The 12,652-nt window shown below is 44.0% G+C and overlaps 1 protein-coding gene across 1 annotated transcript in view; it reads right to left on the reverse strand.

Moving 5' to 3' along the window:
- MAOB (monoamine oxidase B) overlaps positions 1-12,652 on the reverse strand; it is a 107,934-nt gene that overhangs the window by 2,781 nt on the left and 92,501 nt on the right. Inside the window, exons 10-13 of the mRNA XM_032842500.1 lie at positions 11,675-11,728; positions 9,675-9,732; positions 6,463-6,560; positions 535-646 (exon numbers count right to left, since the gene is read on the reverse strand). Coding sequence (XP_032698391.1) covers positions 535-646; positions 6,463-6,560; positions 9,675-9,732; positions 11,675-11,728 — 322 coding nt within the window. The remainder of the gene's footprint in view (positions 1-534; positions 647-6,462; positions 6,561-9,674; positions 9,733-11,674; positions 11,729-12,652) is intronic.

The following is a 12,652-nucleotide window of genomic DNA, read 5'->3' on the forward strand; positions in this document are numbered from 1 at the left end:
TGCTAATCTCCTCTTTAAATAAAAGACTAACTGATTGTCTCTCAGGATATCCATCCAAAACACCGGGGTAAACACCAACATAGTTCATTCAATCTTTGAAAGGCTCTGAAAGGTCTTTCAGCTATGACTTAAGAAGCCCCAACCATGGGGCTCACCATAGATTTGAGTAGTTATGAACATGCCTCGATAGGAATGAGACATAGGAATTGTTAGGAAATATATAAATGAATTCTGAGTCATCATAAAAAACATTTTGGGTTCTATAACATTAGTCCTGGGTGGTTTCTCAAGTATAACCATCAGGATCTTTTGCCCCATGGGATCTTTTCACTTTGGGCGACGTGATCGATATTTTCATTATTACTTTTGGGTTAAGGTGTTCACTGCACTTGAGGATACTGTTAAAATGGTGTTTCATGGGTCTTCAGATGGAGGTCACTGGGGAATTGGCCTCCAGGATCTCAGACATCTTTGACCTGCTTATAAGACCCATGCATTACCTCCTTTCCCACAGTCCATGACCCAAGGCCCTACCTCCCGGGCTGCTCTCTCCCCAGCCTCCACGGCCCCCTCCATGTAACCACTCCAGTGCGTGGCTGTCTCAGTGCCAGCGAAATAAATCTTGCCCACGGGCTGTCGCAGAACCCTTGAAACAAAAGCAAAGAGGTAAAAGTGGTCAGTCTCAGAGAGACAGAGAAGAGAGCTCCCACAAAGACCAAATCTGGATGGTTTCCTCTGATACTAAGCATTGGGAGTTCATGGGCAATTCTGGGATGACGTTCACAGGTGCCTCCAGCTACTGCATGATCCTTGTCACAGACAAGGAGTAAAAGCTGAAGGCTGCTCCTGCACCGAGAGCCTACAGGTATAGGGGATGATGTCAATGGAGTATGTATTTGCTTCACCTACATGAAATGAGGGACTATTAGGGCCCAATCCTTTTATGGCTCACCAGGTCCAAGCAAGGTGACACCTGCCTCAGTTCCCTACTGGTTGGGGAGTCCACCAACGGACTTGGCAAATCAATTCCTCTCATTAAGCTTTGGATTCCCCATCACTTAGAGGACACAGAACAATGATTTTTAAGGACTTCTCCATCAGTGACAGGTAACAAATCTGTGAGGCTGACTATGGCCATAAACTACCACTCACTAGGGTCGTCTGGGTGGCTCAGTCGGTTAAGCATCTGACTCTTGGTTTTGGCTCAGGTCATGATCTCAGGGTCATGAGATCGAGCCCTGCTCTGGGCTCTGCACTCAGCAGGGAGTTTTCTTGTCTCCCTCTCCCTCTGCCCCCTCCCCCCCTGTTCACTCTCTCTCTCTCACTATATCTTGAAAACAAAACAAAACAAAAAAACAAATAAAAAAACCCTGCGACTCACTGAGAGCTTACTGCTACCTGTGTTAAGAGTTTTACCGCTTAAATAACAGTTAAGATTTATTGGGTGCCAAGCCCTCTTCAAAGTGCATTAATCCTCACCACAGCCTTAAGATTAAGTGTTAAGATTATCCCCATTTTACAGATGAGAATACTAAGTTACACGGACTGTGACACTGTGATACACTACCAAGACCACCTCCCACTTCAGGAACGAAGGATTTATTCCCAGATGCTGCCAGAAGATGTCTTCGGATGTCAATCCTCTCCAGGGATTGGCTCTGCTGAAGAGAACTGCATCACCTCAAGCTCATGCTTCTTCCAGAACCAGGAGCATTCGATGACTGAGCACCATGGGGGCGATAAGGACTTCTTTCCCCCTTCGCTCCAACTTGAAACAACTCTTAAGGCACATCCTAGCTCTAGAGCTTCCTATGGGCTCAGCTCAGGCCTTCACCGCAGTACAACTTCTCCCTCTGCCCACTCTTGCTTCCTTCCTCTCACTTCTGCAAGTACTGACCTCAAGGGCTATCTCGAGAATATATGCTGTATGTGAATCTGTGTTTCAGAGTCTGCCTCCTGGGGAATCTAATCAGCAACAAAGACAGTCATTCACTCTAGGTCATGGCTAGTAAGGCTCTAGGTTATGGCTAGTTGGTGGCAGAGCTGATATCTGAACCCAGGCCATTTGACTCCAGCCCCCACAGTCTTTTTTTTTTTTTAAGTTTTACTTATTTATCTGAGAGAGAGAGTACAGGGGCAGAGGGAAGGAATCCTCAAGCAGACTCCCAGCTGAGTGGAGAACCCCACATGGGGCTCGATCCCACAAACCATGAGATCATGACCTGAGCTAAAACCAAGAGTTGGGTGCTTAACTGACTGTGCCACCCAGGGACCCTGAGCACCCACAGTCTTAGTCACCTAGTTATATTTCCTCCCTCTATTGAATTATTTAATCTTTTTAAAGAGTTCCATGACATACCTATTATTATCATTATCCCATTTTACACATGAGAAATAGGCTTGAAGAAATATGCACTAACTTGCCAAGAGTCATAGTGCTAGAAAATAGCAGACCTAGTATTGGAACTAGGTCTACCAGATGTCAAGGTCTCTGGTGTCGGTTTTTTTTTCCCCCTCTGTGCTTTGCCTTGTGTATCATCAACACTAGTTAGCAAAAAGAGGCCATATGCTATACAAAGGGACAGAAGTGTACCGAACTCGGCTTCTAAGAAGGGTGCTTTGTTGTTACCCTGACAAAAATACCATAAGGGACATGGACACTGTTGCCCCGTCATTATTCATCCTATCTCAGGTTTCCTTTATATCAAGGAAGGGATGTGGCTGTCCAGAGTGGACACCCAAGCTCTATCCTGGTCAACACTGTACACCATCAAACCTTTTATCAGAAAACCAAATGGGTTTTCTTGAATTGGTGGATTTTCCTTCACTGTTCCTCGCTGAAGCCATTAAGAATAAAAAAGGGGTAGAAAGTAGAAGAGAAGATACTATAGAATATTAAATGCTGCCAGTAATACATGAAATAATCTGGAACGATCCACAGCCAGAAGGGCCTGGAGAACCTAAAGGTACTCAGGAAGGATTCCCTGCAAGAGAAGGTGAATTCCCTTTTTCCAAGTTCATTAAACAATGTTGCTTTTTACAGAGGAGGAAAATAGCTTGCTTTAATGTCAAGGTCTCTGTTTTTATCCTCTATACTTTGCCTCATGTATCATCATCAACATTATACATGTTCCCTTTTTTCTTGTTTTTTAGTAAGATTTTATTTATTTATTTAGAGCTCATGAGTGAGGGAAGGGGCAGAGAGAGAGGGAGAGAGAGAATTTTAAGCAGACTGCACCCAGCACGAAGTCTTATGTGGGGCTTGATCTCACGACCCTGAGACCATGACCTGAGCCAACATGAAGATTTGGCGCTTAACTCCTTGAGCCACCGAGGTCCCTGCGCATGTTCACTTTTTTCAAATCGAGGGAACAAACAACAAATTGGAAACCTCTGGAAGGCCTGGCCAAATCCTAGAATTAAATATTAGATGAGAGAATAAAGGCTTAGAGAACTAGTCATGCAAACAATTGGAATGTAAAAACTAAGAATTAATTTCAAACAAAGAGATATTTTTCCTCTATTTGTTCTGTGCAAATCTTCCCTTGCGGTGGTGGGGGGTGGGGGTTGTGGAGTGGAATCCAGCAGCTAGAGAAGCAAAAATCCCTGTCTCTGCCTCTTAAAAAAAAATAAATTCCTGTCTCTTCTTTTGCAGGTGAGTGAGCAGACAGTATATATTCACAAAAAGGGATTATTTCCACGTATATTTCTCATGGCTTGGTGGAGTAAAATATTTTCCTTACATGTTTTTATTGCTTCATCACTACAATTCCTTTTTCTGTCTACCCTTTAGAAATGCAAACAGAGTATTTTCTGTCTACTTCCAGGGCCATGAAGAGCTCACTCACAGCGCTACCTCAAATGTCATGAACCTGATGGGTCACGGGAAGCCCTTTGGCAGGTAGTCCTTGCTTGGTCTGGGAGCTTGGTCACCAAAATATGCTGAGCCTTAATCTCTACCCTCCAAATTGAAGCTGGTGATATGAAGCCTGATACGTGTCCTTGGGAAGAAATCAAGATGAGAACAGGGCATTGTCCCGTCACCACGAATGCCTGACATGATGGGGTTTATACTGTTTCTGTCCTGTGGCCAGGGTCAAGCCAGCGCAGGTGAATCTTGGCTCCCCGCCACCCAGTGGCCTGACAGACATTGTCTTCCAACACCTTAGGGGACTGAGTATGAAGCTTGCCATTCCGCCATCAGAAATCTAATCACATTACAAAACCGAAACCAAAAGTCCTGCTCGGGTTGGCCTTTCTTTGTTGAAAGGGGAAGTTTGTCTTCCAGAATCTGTTGTAGGAGGCAAAGGATCCTATTTACTTTTCTGATTCTCCATTCAATCCCCAGTATGACTCAGAGCCCAGCCACACAGAACTTTCTCCCAGACCTCCCACAAACTTGAAGGAGTCCAAGTGTTTGCTCGTAAGTGTCCATCTGCCCAGGGTGCATCACTCAATACCCTTCTCTGCCTTCCACGCTCCTCAGGCAGTGTGTGTATTACGAAGTTTCTTCTATTTCTCTTGGTAAGGCTAGCCCATCTCTCCCCGGGTACCCAAGACATCTGTATACCCATCTATTAGAGTACTTACCACAGTACATTAGAGTCAAAGTTTGCTCTCCTCTCTTCTCCCCATCCCCACCCCAGCCCCCAACACGGTCAGCTCCTTTACAGCACGGAGGAATTTTCTCGGTATGGACATCTCCAGCACAGGAGCTGGCAAGCGGTTGGCACTTAGCCAATACGCCCTGAATGAAGCAATTACTATGGACATATTCTATACTTAGCATTTCCAAAAATGAACTTAATGACCTAGTGGCTAATCAGGTGGTGCTCTTTGGCCCCAGAATGTTCTCATATGTGACACTTTGCCATCTCCAGGGAGATAAGGAAAGTGTTCACCAAGTCATTGTGTATCTTTGCACAAGCAGCTTTTAATCCTTCTTTGACTGATTTAGGTGGACAGATCAATCATCTGTTCACATTCACTCTTACCCTCTTTTTACTGCATACTTCCAACAGGCTTTTCCTCACACTACATTTCTTATCTTTTTGAGATTGATCTCTTGCCTTAAAGTTATTGTTTTGCTTAGTATTACTGTAATGGTCATAAAAGTTACTGGTAGATCATCAATCCATACCATGTCATTGTCATCAAACACAATTATCTAAACACCAGTGAGTCCTACTCGGACGCATGCACTGTTAATGCTAAAAGCCACTGAATTGTGTGCTTTGGGTGAATTGTATGGTATGAGAATTATATCTCAGAAAAAGTGTTAAAAAAAATAACTCTTGGGGCACCCGGGTGGCTCGATGGTTAAATGTCTGACTCCTGCTTTTGGCTCAGGTCATGATCTCTGGGTGGTGAGACCAAGCCCCGCATCAGGCTCTGAGCTTAGCTGGAGGCCGCTTGAGATTCCCCCTCTCCCTCTGCCCCTTTTGCCAAATCATGCTCTCTAAATAAATAAATAAATAAATAAAATCAGTCTTTTAAAAAAATTCCTTATGTTGTCATTAACATTCTGATTATTATTCCTTGTATGCTATCTTGCACTTTCTCATACACCTGCCAAGGAAAGCAAGGTCCAGAGAGAAGTGACCTGTCCAGGATGACAAAGTTAGTTATGGGTAGAGTCAGGACTGTACCTAAGTCCCTACACTTCCAGTCTAGAATTCATATCGAAGAACCAGTATAGGTCAGAAGTAGAGCCTTATTATCCTGATGTGTTCAGAGATATGTCTTTGGGCAGGTCAGCGTCCTTTGTGATTAACTTCTAAGAAATTCCGACTTGATGATTGCTTTTATGAATGCTGTACCCATGCAGGTACTTCTACAGTTCCATTTTCTTAAAGACTTATTTATTTATTGGAGAGACAGAGTGAGAGGAAGAGAGAGAGAGAGCATGAGCACACTCACATGAGTGGGGGGAGGGGCAGAGGGAGAGAGAGAATCTCAAGCTGACTCTGCACTGAGCTTGGAGCCGAATGGGGAGCTCGATGCCACCACCCATGAGATCATGACCTGAGCCAAAAACAAGAGTCCAGCGCTTCACAGACTGAACCACCCATGCTCCCCGACAGTTCCATTTGAAGGAAATTTTACTGAGCTCTAACCTCGGTATAAAGATAATTCTTCTGACAATGTAAGCGAACCTGCTGACTATCTAAACTCCCATTCTTATGTGGCCACCTTCATTGGTGTTATATTGATTGGGACTGCTCTTTCCGAAGACTCCAGAAATGCAAGGCACCTCCATGGGGCAGAGTTGTAATGACTTTACCCAGGAGATTCACAAGATGCAAAGGAAATTGGGAATTCCTTCCTTCCTTCCTCCCTCTCTCCCTCCCTTCCTTTTTAGCATTTACAAGATAAAAAAAGAGAAGGGGTCCATAAACCCATTTAGAGTTTGGATTCAGGCTCGGGGAATTTCAGTGAGAGCTTAGCACACTTTTACTCTACCTTCCATATTGAGTCATGATCCCAGGGGGGAAATAGGTGGTGTAGCAGCCCCCGGAGTACTGTTCCTCACACCAGTTCTTCTCTTCATAGTGCACGGGCTGCAAGAGAGAAAGACAAGAGTTCAGAGGAGACTCAGACAAAGTTATCTACTCTAGAATAAATCAAACACAGCCTGGTGGGCATCATATTGAAGTACCAATATACGTCTGAAAGAGAACCTTATTATTAGCCTGATGTTAGAGATACATCTTTGGGCAGGTAATTGCCCTTAGTAATAAACTTGGAAGACATTCTGACTGGAGAAAGTTCATTCATGTCTCAGGAAACATTCAGGAACTGCTATGGTCTCATTTCACGTTTCAATTGGTCTTACCTTTTAAAAAGTTGTTAGTGCCTAATGGTTTCAAGACAAGTTTAAAAAAGGATTTACGCTTACTGAAGTGGTTGGAGCAGAGAGAACAGCAGAAAAACATGTCTGTCAAAAGAAAAAGGAGGACCAGACTCGTCTTTGGTGGAAGTGAGCTTTTGCGAGGGGAAGCTAGATGGACGAAAATGAGTGTTTTTCATGGGCTGGAGACACGTCTATGGATCTGGGCTCTTGCAAACAACTATCGGCCTGAAGAACATGTTTTTGCCACAAACAGACAAAACAGTAGCAAAGATTTTGCAAAGCTCGAGCTCTTTATTAAAATAACTAAAATAAGCTTTATCATTAAGTGTTATTTTGACATGAAAATCACCATAGTAAGTTTTAAGAGAAAAATATCAGCCTGAAACTAAATTTTGAAAAAATGTTTTGCTTAAGAAATATGCAGTCACCTAGGGCACATTGGATAGTCGTGTGTAATGTATCCTGTTTACAGAACACAAGGCCCTTGTTGAGGGCTGTCCCTGGGTCCAGGTCGCTAGTGGTCTTGCCACATCCCGTGCCCTCTCTACATCTGAGGGCAACCACCACCTCGGGAGCACTCTTCTCTGGCTGTTTCCAGCCACTCAGGAGAGAGGGTGGACTTTCTCTTTCCCCTTTCCCTGCTCCCGGGGCTTGCTTCCTTCCACACAATGAACACCAACGCAAAACTAAAGCAAGTGCTCCTCTTTGTGCCAAGAGCAAACAAGGACAAGACCAGCTCATTTTTATCAGCCGCCATGAATCATCCACATTCTTCTTCGAAAAAAGAGACTTTCCCACATTAAATTTGGGAGCAACTGCTTTCCCTTCCAACTGAGGTTCCCCAAACAACCATCTCACAGGTCATTGGAGGGATTCTCAGTGACACACCACCTCAGCCCGAGCATATCTCAGAACGTTAACTTCAAGAAAGCTTGAGGATCTACCCAGGGGAAGTATCTGGAACAGCATTTTAAAACAGAAAAACCAGTCGTTTTTAATAGACATGAAATTATTTTTTTCTAGCGTGTGTATATTGATGGTTTTGCTATTACATTCGCATTACCCTTGAGCCTAGAGGCTACGGTTATATTTAAACTTTTTAGGGCTGCCTGGGTGGCTCAGTCGGTCAAGTGTCTGCCTTCGGCTCAGGTCATGATCCTGGGGTCCAGAGATCGAGCCTCTCATTGGACTCCTTGCTCAGTGAGGAGTCTGCTTCTCCCTCTCCCTCTGTTTCTCCCTTCCCTCGTACTCTCTCTCTCAAATAAATAAAATCTTTTTAAAAAAATAAATAAAATAAATAAATAAATAAATAAAATAAGCTTGTTAAGTGGCCTATGGAAGCACACACGCACAAAAAACCGAAACAGAACACATTCTTCGTTATTATTATGTTTCTCTCCAAATCAATCTATCAATTAATTGGTCTCATTCAAAGGAACTCCCCAAAGCCTCAAGAGCATGAGTTTCACCTACATCATGTGTGTGTGTGGGGGGGGGAGGGGTGTAAAAAATTGTGCTTTAAAAGAATGAACAAACATGACAGATTGGAAAGCTACACCAGCCTGAGTGGAGGGAATGAGTCGCCTTGAAGTTGAGAAAGATGAGTGTGGAAGTAAGAAGATTAAGCCATGAAGCTGTTCAACTGAGTCACGGCAAGCACTGCAGAGACTTGGATTTAAGAGGCTTAACAAGGTAAACATTCTTAGCCCCCTCATTAGATTTTTCTCACGCTTTAACCGCTCATTTGAACATGGGTCTCCATGGTCTTCAAATGCTTCATGGATAACCCCATTTAATAATCACTTTCTTTTTTTTAAAAGATTTTATTTATCTATTTGACAGACAGAGATCACAGTAGGCAGAGAGGCAGGCAGAGAGAGGGGGGGGGGAAGCAGGCTCCCTGCTGAGCAGAGAGCCCGATGTGGGGCTCGATCCCAGGACCCTGGGATCCTGACCTGAGCTGAAGGCAGAGGTTTAACCCACTGAGCCACCCAGGCACCCCCTAATAATCACTTTCAAAAGGTGATTTAATCCATGTTCAAACGTGAAAACCCCCCACGGTCTGGTGCATGTCACAAGAACACCAATTCATTGCTTTAAATATGGACGAGGGAGGTGACTGTATCTACTGGTTAGGGGCACAGTGTGCCCTCTGGAGGTCACCAAATGCCCCTATCACACCGGTGGCCTTGTGATCTCACCCTACCCAGCCTGGGCTGGGTGGGGCTAGTCTTTGTGTAACTTGAAGATCGAAAGGTCCTCATTCTCAGACTACTTCCAAAGGGGTCTGTGAAACTTGGCCGGCAGGGTTCACCCTAAGTCAATCGGCATATCTTCTCTGCACCCCTAATATTCAAGGGTAAAACAAGAGAAAAGGGGATGTGCAGGAAAGGGACAGGCCACCCGATTTGGACCTCTGAGACAGAGGAGGGGGGGATGTTAGGGAATGCTTATATGCTAGTTCATGTAAACAAATGAGAACCTCATCTTTTTGTAGGATCGGAGAGAGAGAAAGAAACTGTTTGCATTCCCATCCCAGCTGCTAGGACCCTAGATCTCCCGAGGAGTAGCAGAAGCTCTGATCTTCTTACCTTCTGACAGAGGTGGGAGTGGCGTGGCCCAGTGTTCTGCTCCAGGAAGAGCACTGAACTCAGGGACAAGTGTGGCATCGCCCACAACACAACAGTGTTGTGGGATTCTTGAACTATCAGAGAACACAGGAGCCCTCTAGAACCCTACTTGCATGAGCCTATTCCTGGTAGCCCCCTGAGGACAAAATCAGGGGTCTCTCTCTGAGGAAAGTGATGAAACATGGTCTTACTTGCAAAGCTTCTTGGGAGCCCAGAACTTTCGCATAGAGCTCACACAGTTTCTTCATCCTATGGGTGGGGGGAGAGTAAAAGACAAAAGGGCAAATGAAGAAAGAAAGGAAGTAAAAGAGACACCCATCCCTTCATTCAAAGACCCCGTGAGCTATTCCTTCCGCTTGCCATTTCATTTTAATTTTTCGACAGGACACTTTGTTCTTTTTCAAATGTCTGAATTCTACGTGGTCACCAACAATATGAAGGAAGAGAAAGTCATATATGGCCCACATCGCTGGGGGCACGCAACAATTTGGTCATTCTTGCAAGATGACCTTGTGTACCTCTTAAGTGTCAGTGTGCAAAGTGCCAGAGATTCTGGGAGCGGGTGGGGATCCGGACACGATCCTTGCTTCCCTTCTTCCTCCTACTGCCCCGCCGCCAGGCAATGGGCCAAGTGAAAGGAGGAAGGGGCTGGAATAGCCTTGAATTCTGCTTCTGCCCCTCAAAGACTAGGAGATCTTGAGCAGGTCACTTAAGCTATCTGAGCTTTAGTTCCCTGAACAAACGGGCATGATTTTGTTTTTCTTCCGTGGCATAAAACAGTGTGGTCCTCAGACCACCACCAGCAGCAGCATCTCCTGTAGAACTGGTTAGGAATGCAGATTCTCCTACCCCACCCCAGACCTGCTGACTGAGAAAGCTGCTGAGTGATTCTCAGGTTTGAGAACCACTGGTACATGGCATAGAAAGTTATGCTTTAGAATAACTGGGACATAACAGAGGCTCAGTGAAGAAGTGGGACATAATAGCTGTTCAATAAATGGTAGCCCTTGAGAAATTTACTTTCATGGGAGACTGGGGACATTAGCCAATAGTTACTAGTCAGGTAAGGTGTGAGAGTACAGTTATTTCAAGTCTGATGTTTACAGAATGCTAAAGGGAATCTTAGAGATGATCTAGAGTCGGGCAATGATTTTCAAAAGTATTATGAAAACCTACGAAGGAAAGACAGATTATTCAATAAAATGGCACTGGGACAAAGAGCTCCCCATGAAGGAAACAAAGTTCACCTCCTCTGTGACTTCTTACACCAATATGTATTTCTGAGGATCAAAGGTCTTCAATGTAATAGATGAAACCAGAAAAGTAATCCGAAAGGGAGCAGTTTTTATAATAATCTTGAAATGGCAAAGTCTTTTCAATGTATGCGAGGCCATTCCGAAGGCATGATTTTAAAAACTGATAAAGTTAACTTCATAAAAAGTCAACGTTTTCTTATAAACCATAAATACGGTCAAAAGATAAACTGGGAAAAGATTTGCTACAGACACTGTTCCAGGCACTGGAGACCCAGCAGTAGACTAGCCAGACAAATCCTCCTACGTTGATGGATCTTAATATTCCAGTGGTGACTTTTTTTTTTTTTTTTAGGTGAATGGTCCCGTCCATACCCCCGGCCAAGAGCAGCGGGGTCCATAGTCACAGAGAAGCAGGATAATGCAGGGAAGGAATGTGCCATAAAATAATTCAGAGGCTCATAGTTGGTAAATATGCATTAGGGGAGGTGTGGGAATAAATAATTGGGTGAATATTAACTTGTGGAAGAAACTGTCACCTCCAGAGAAACGTGTCCCTCCGCACTTATAATCTAATTGTTACGCATCACTCATGCAAGCTATGCAGGGACGGCCGGCCTTGCAGTTATTTGTCTACCTGGTTATCTCCTTCCCCAATACGTTCTCAGCCCCTGGGCTATGTCCATTTTTGTATTCCAGCTAGCTCCTTGCATGGTATCTTATGTACAATAAACTCAATAAATATTAATTTGAACACTTAGTTCTTAAGTCATTGGCCCTGTGCCTTCCTACAAGACCTTCATAATTAATTTCGCAGACACGTAGCATTAGCAGTACACACGGTATGAGGCAGTCTTCAAATTAAAAGTTAGCAAAATGGAAAGGCAGGCGAGTAGGCAGGAAAGAAGGAAAGAGAGAAGAGGCACTTGGTTTCATACCTTTCCTCTTTGGTAAGACGTGCCAGTTTTCTGGCTTTGTGGGCAAGGATAAATCTAAAACATACAAACAGAGAAAGGGGGAAATTAATGGCTGCTTTTACCCTGTGCCCCCCCCATCTCTATGGCTACACACAAGCCTAGAGAACAAATGAAAAGTCAATCAGAGGAAACAAATTATATCCTAGTTTATTCTGTTCTTTCTTGACACCAACAAGCACCTTCAGCTTCAGGGATTTGAGGGACAAAACACACATGACTGTCTATAATTTCTGCCTAAGATAATACAATGATTGGCTACCTCCCCCCACGTGGGTGATGGCCAACAAGAATGAGCCTTTGGTCTCAAATGTTCACCCAAGTTCATCCAGCCCCTGCTCTAGCGTCCAGCCTTCTAAAATCTGCCTCCATTTCTAGCTCTCTGATTGCCTTCAACTTGACAACTGGCTTTGAGCTCCCTGTCATCATCCAGGGGCTCTCTTGGAAATAAGTCTGTATATACCTTAGGGCCCATCTCAATTTTGGCTGCTTTAGGTAACTACCCATCTGGGCCAGGTTCTGATCCCCAAGACATCCCCAGTCTATGCTGGTTTTCCCTGCCTAACTGAGGACCCGGCTGGCCTCTAGTGGGACTCAGAAAATCTCAGCACCCCACACAATGACCACTGATGTCCACACAGGATCCACAAGAAGCCCTTTTAGTAGAACACCCTAAGTCATCTTTCTATTATGCTTTCACAAAAGATAGCTACCAAAATAGATCTACCCCAAGCACTAAATATGAAGCAGAAAATCAATATAACAAACTTTAAAATGTTATTGGTATTCTATGTCTTTGCTAAGTAATTATCCATTGGAACACAATACATTTTTAAAGGCATTAAGAATTTTTCTACTGTCAGTTTTGGAGATGTTTATCCATTGGGTAAAAAATTATTTAACAAACCTTGTGGCACATTTATTAATAGCACGCAATATTTT

The sequence above is a fragment of the Lontra canadensis genome, unplaced genomic scaffold (assembly GCF_010015895.1).
Source record: "Lontra canadensis isolate GAN:19392208 unplaced genomic scaffold, GSC_riverotter_1.0 scaffold131, whole genome shotgun sequence".
Classification (NCBI taxonomy): domain Eukaryota; kingdom Metazoa; phylum Chordata; class Mammalia; order Carnivora; family Mustelidae; genus Lontra; species Lontra canadensis.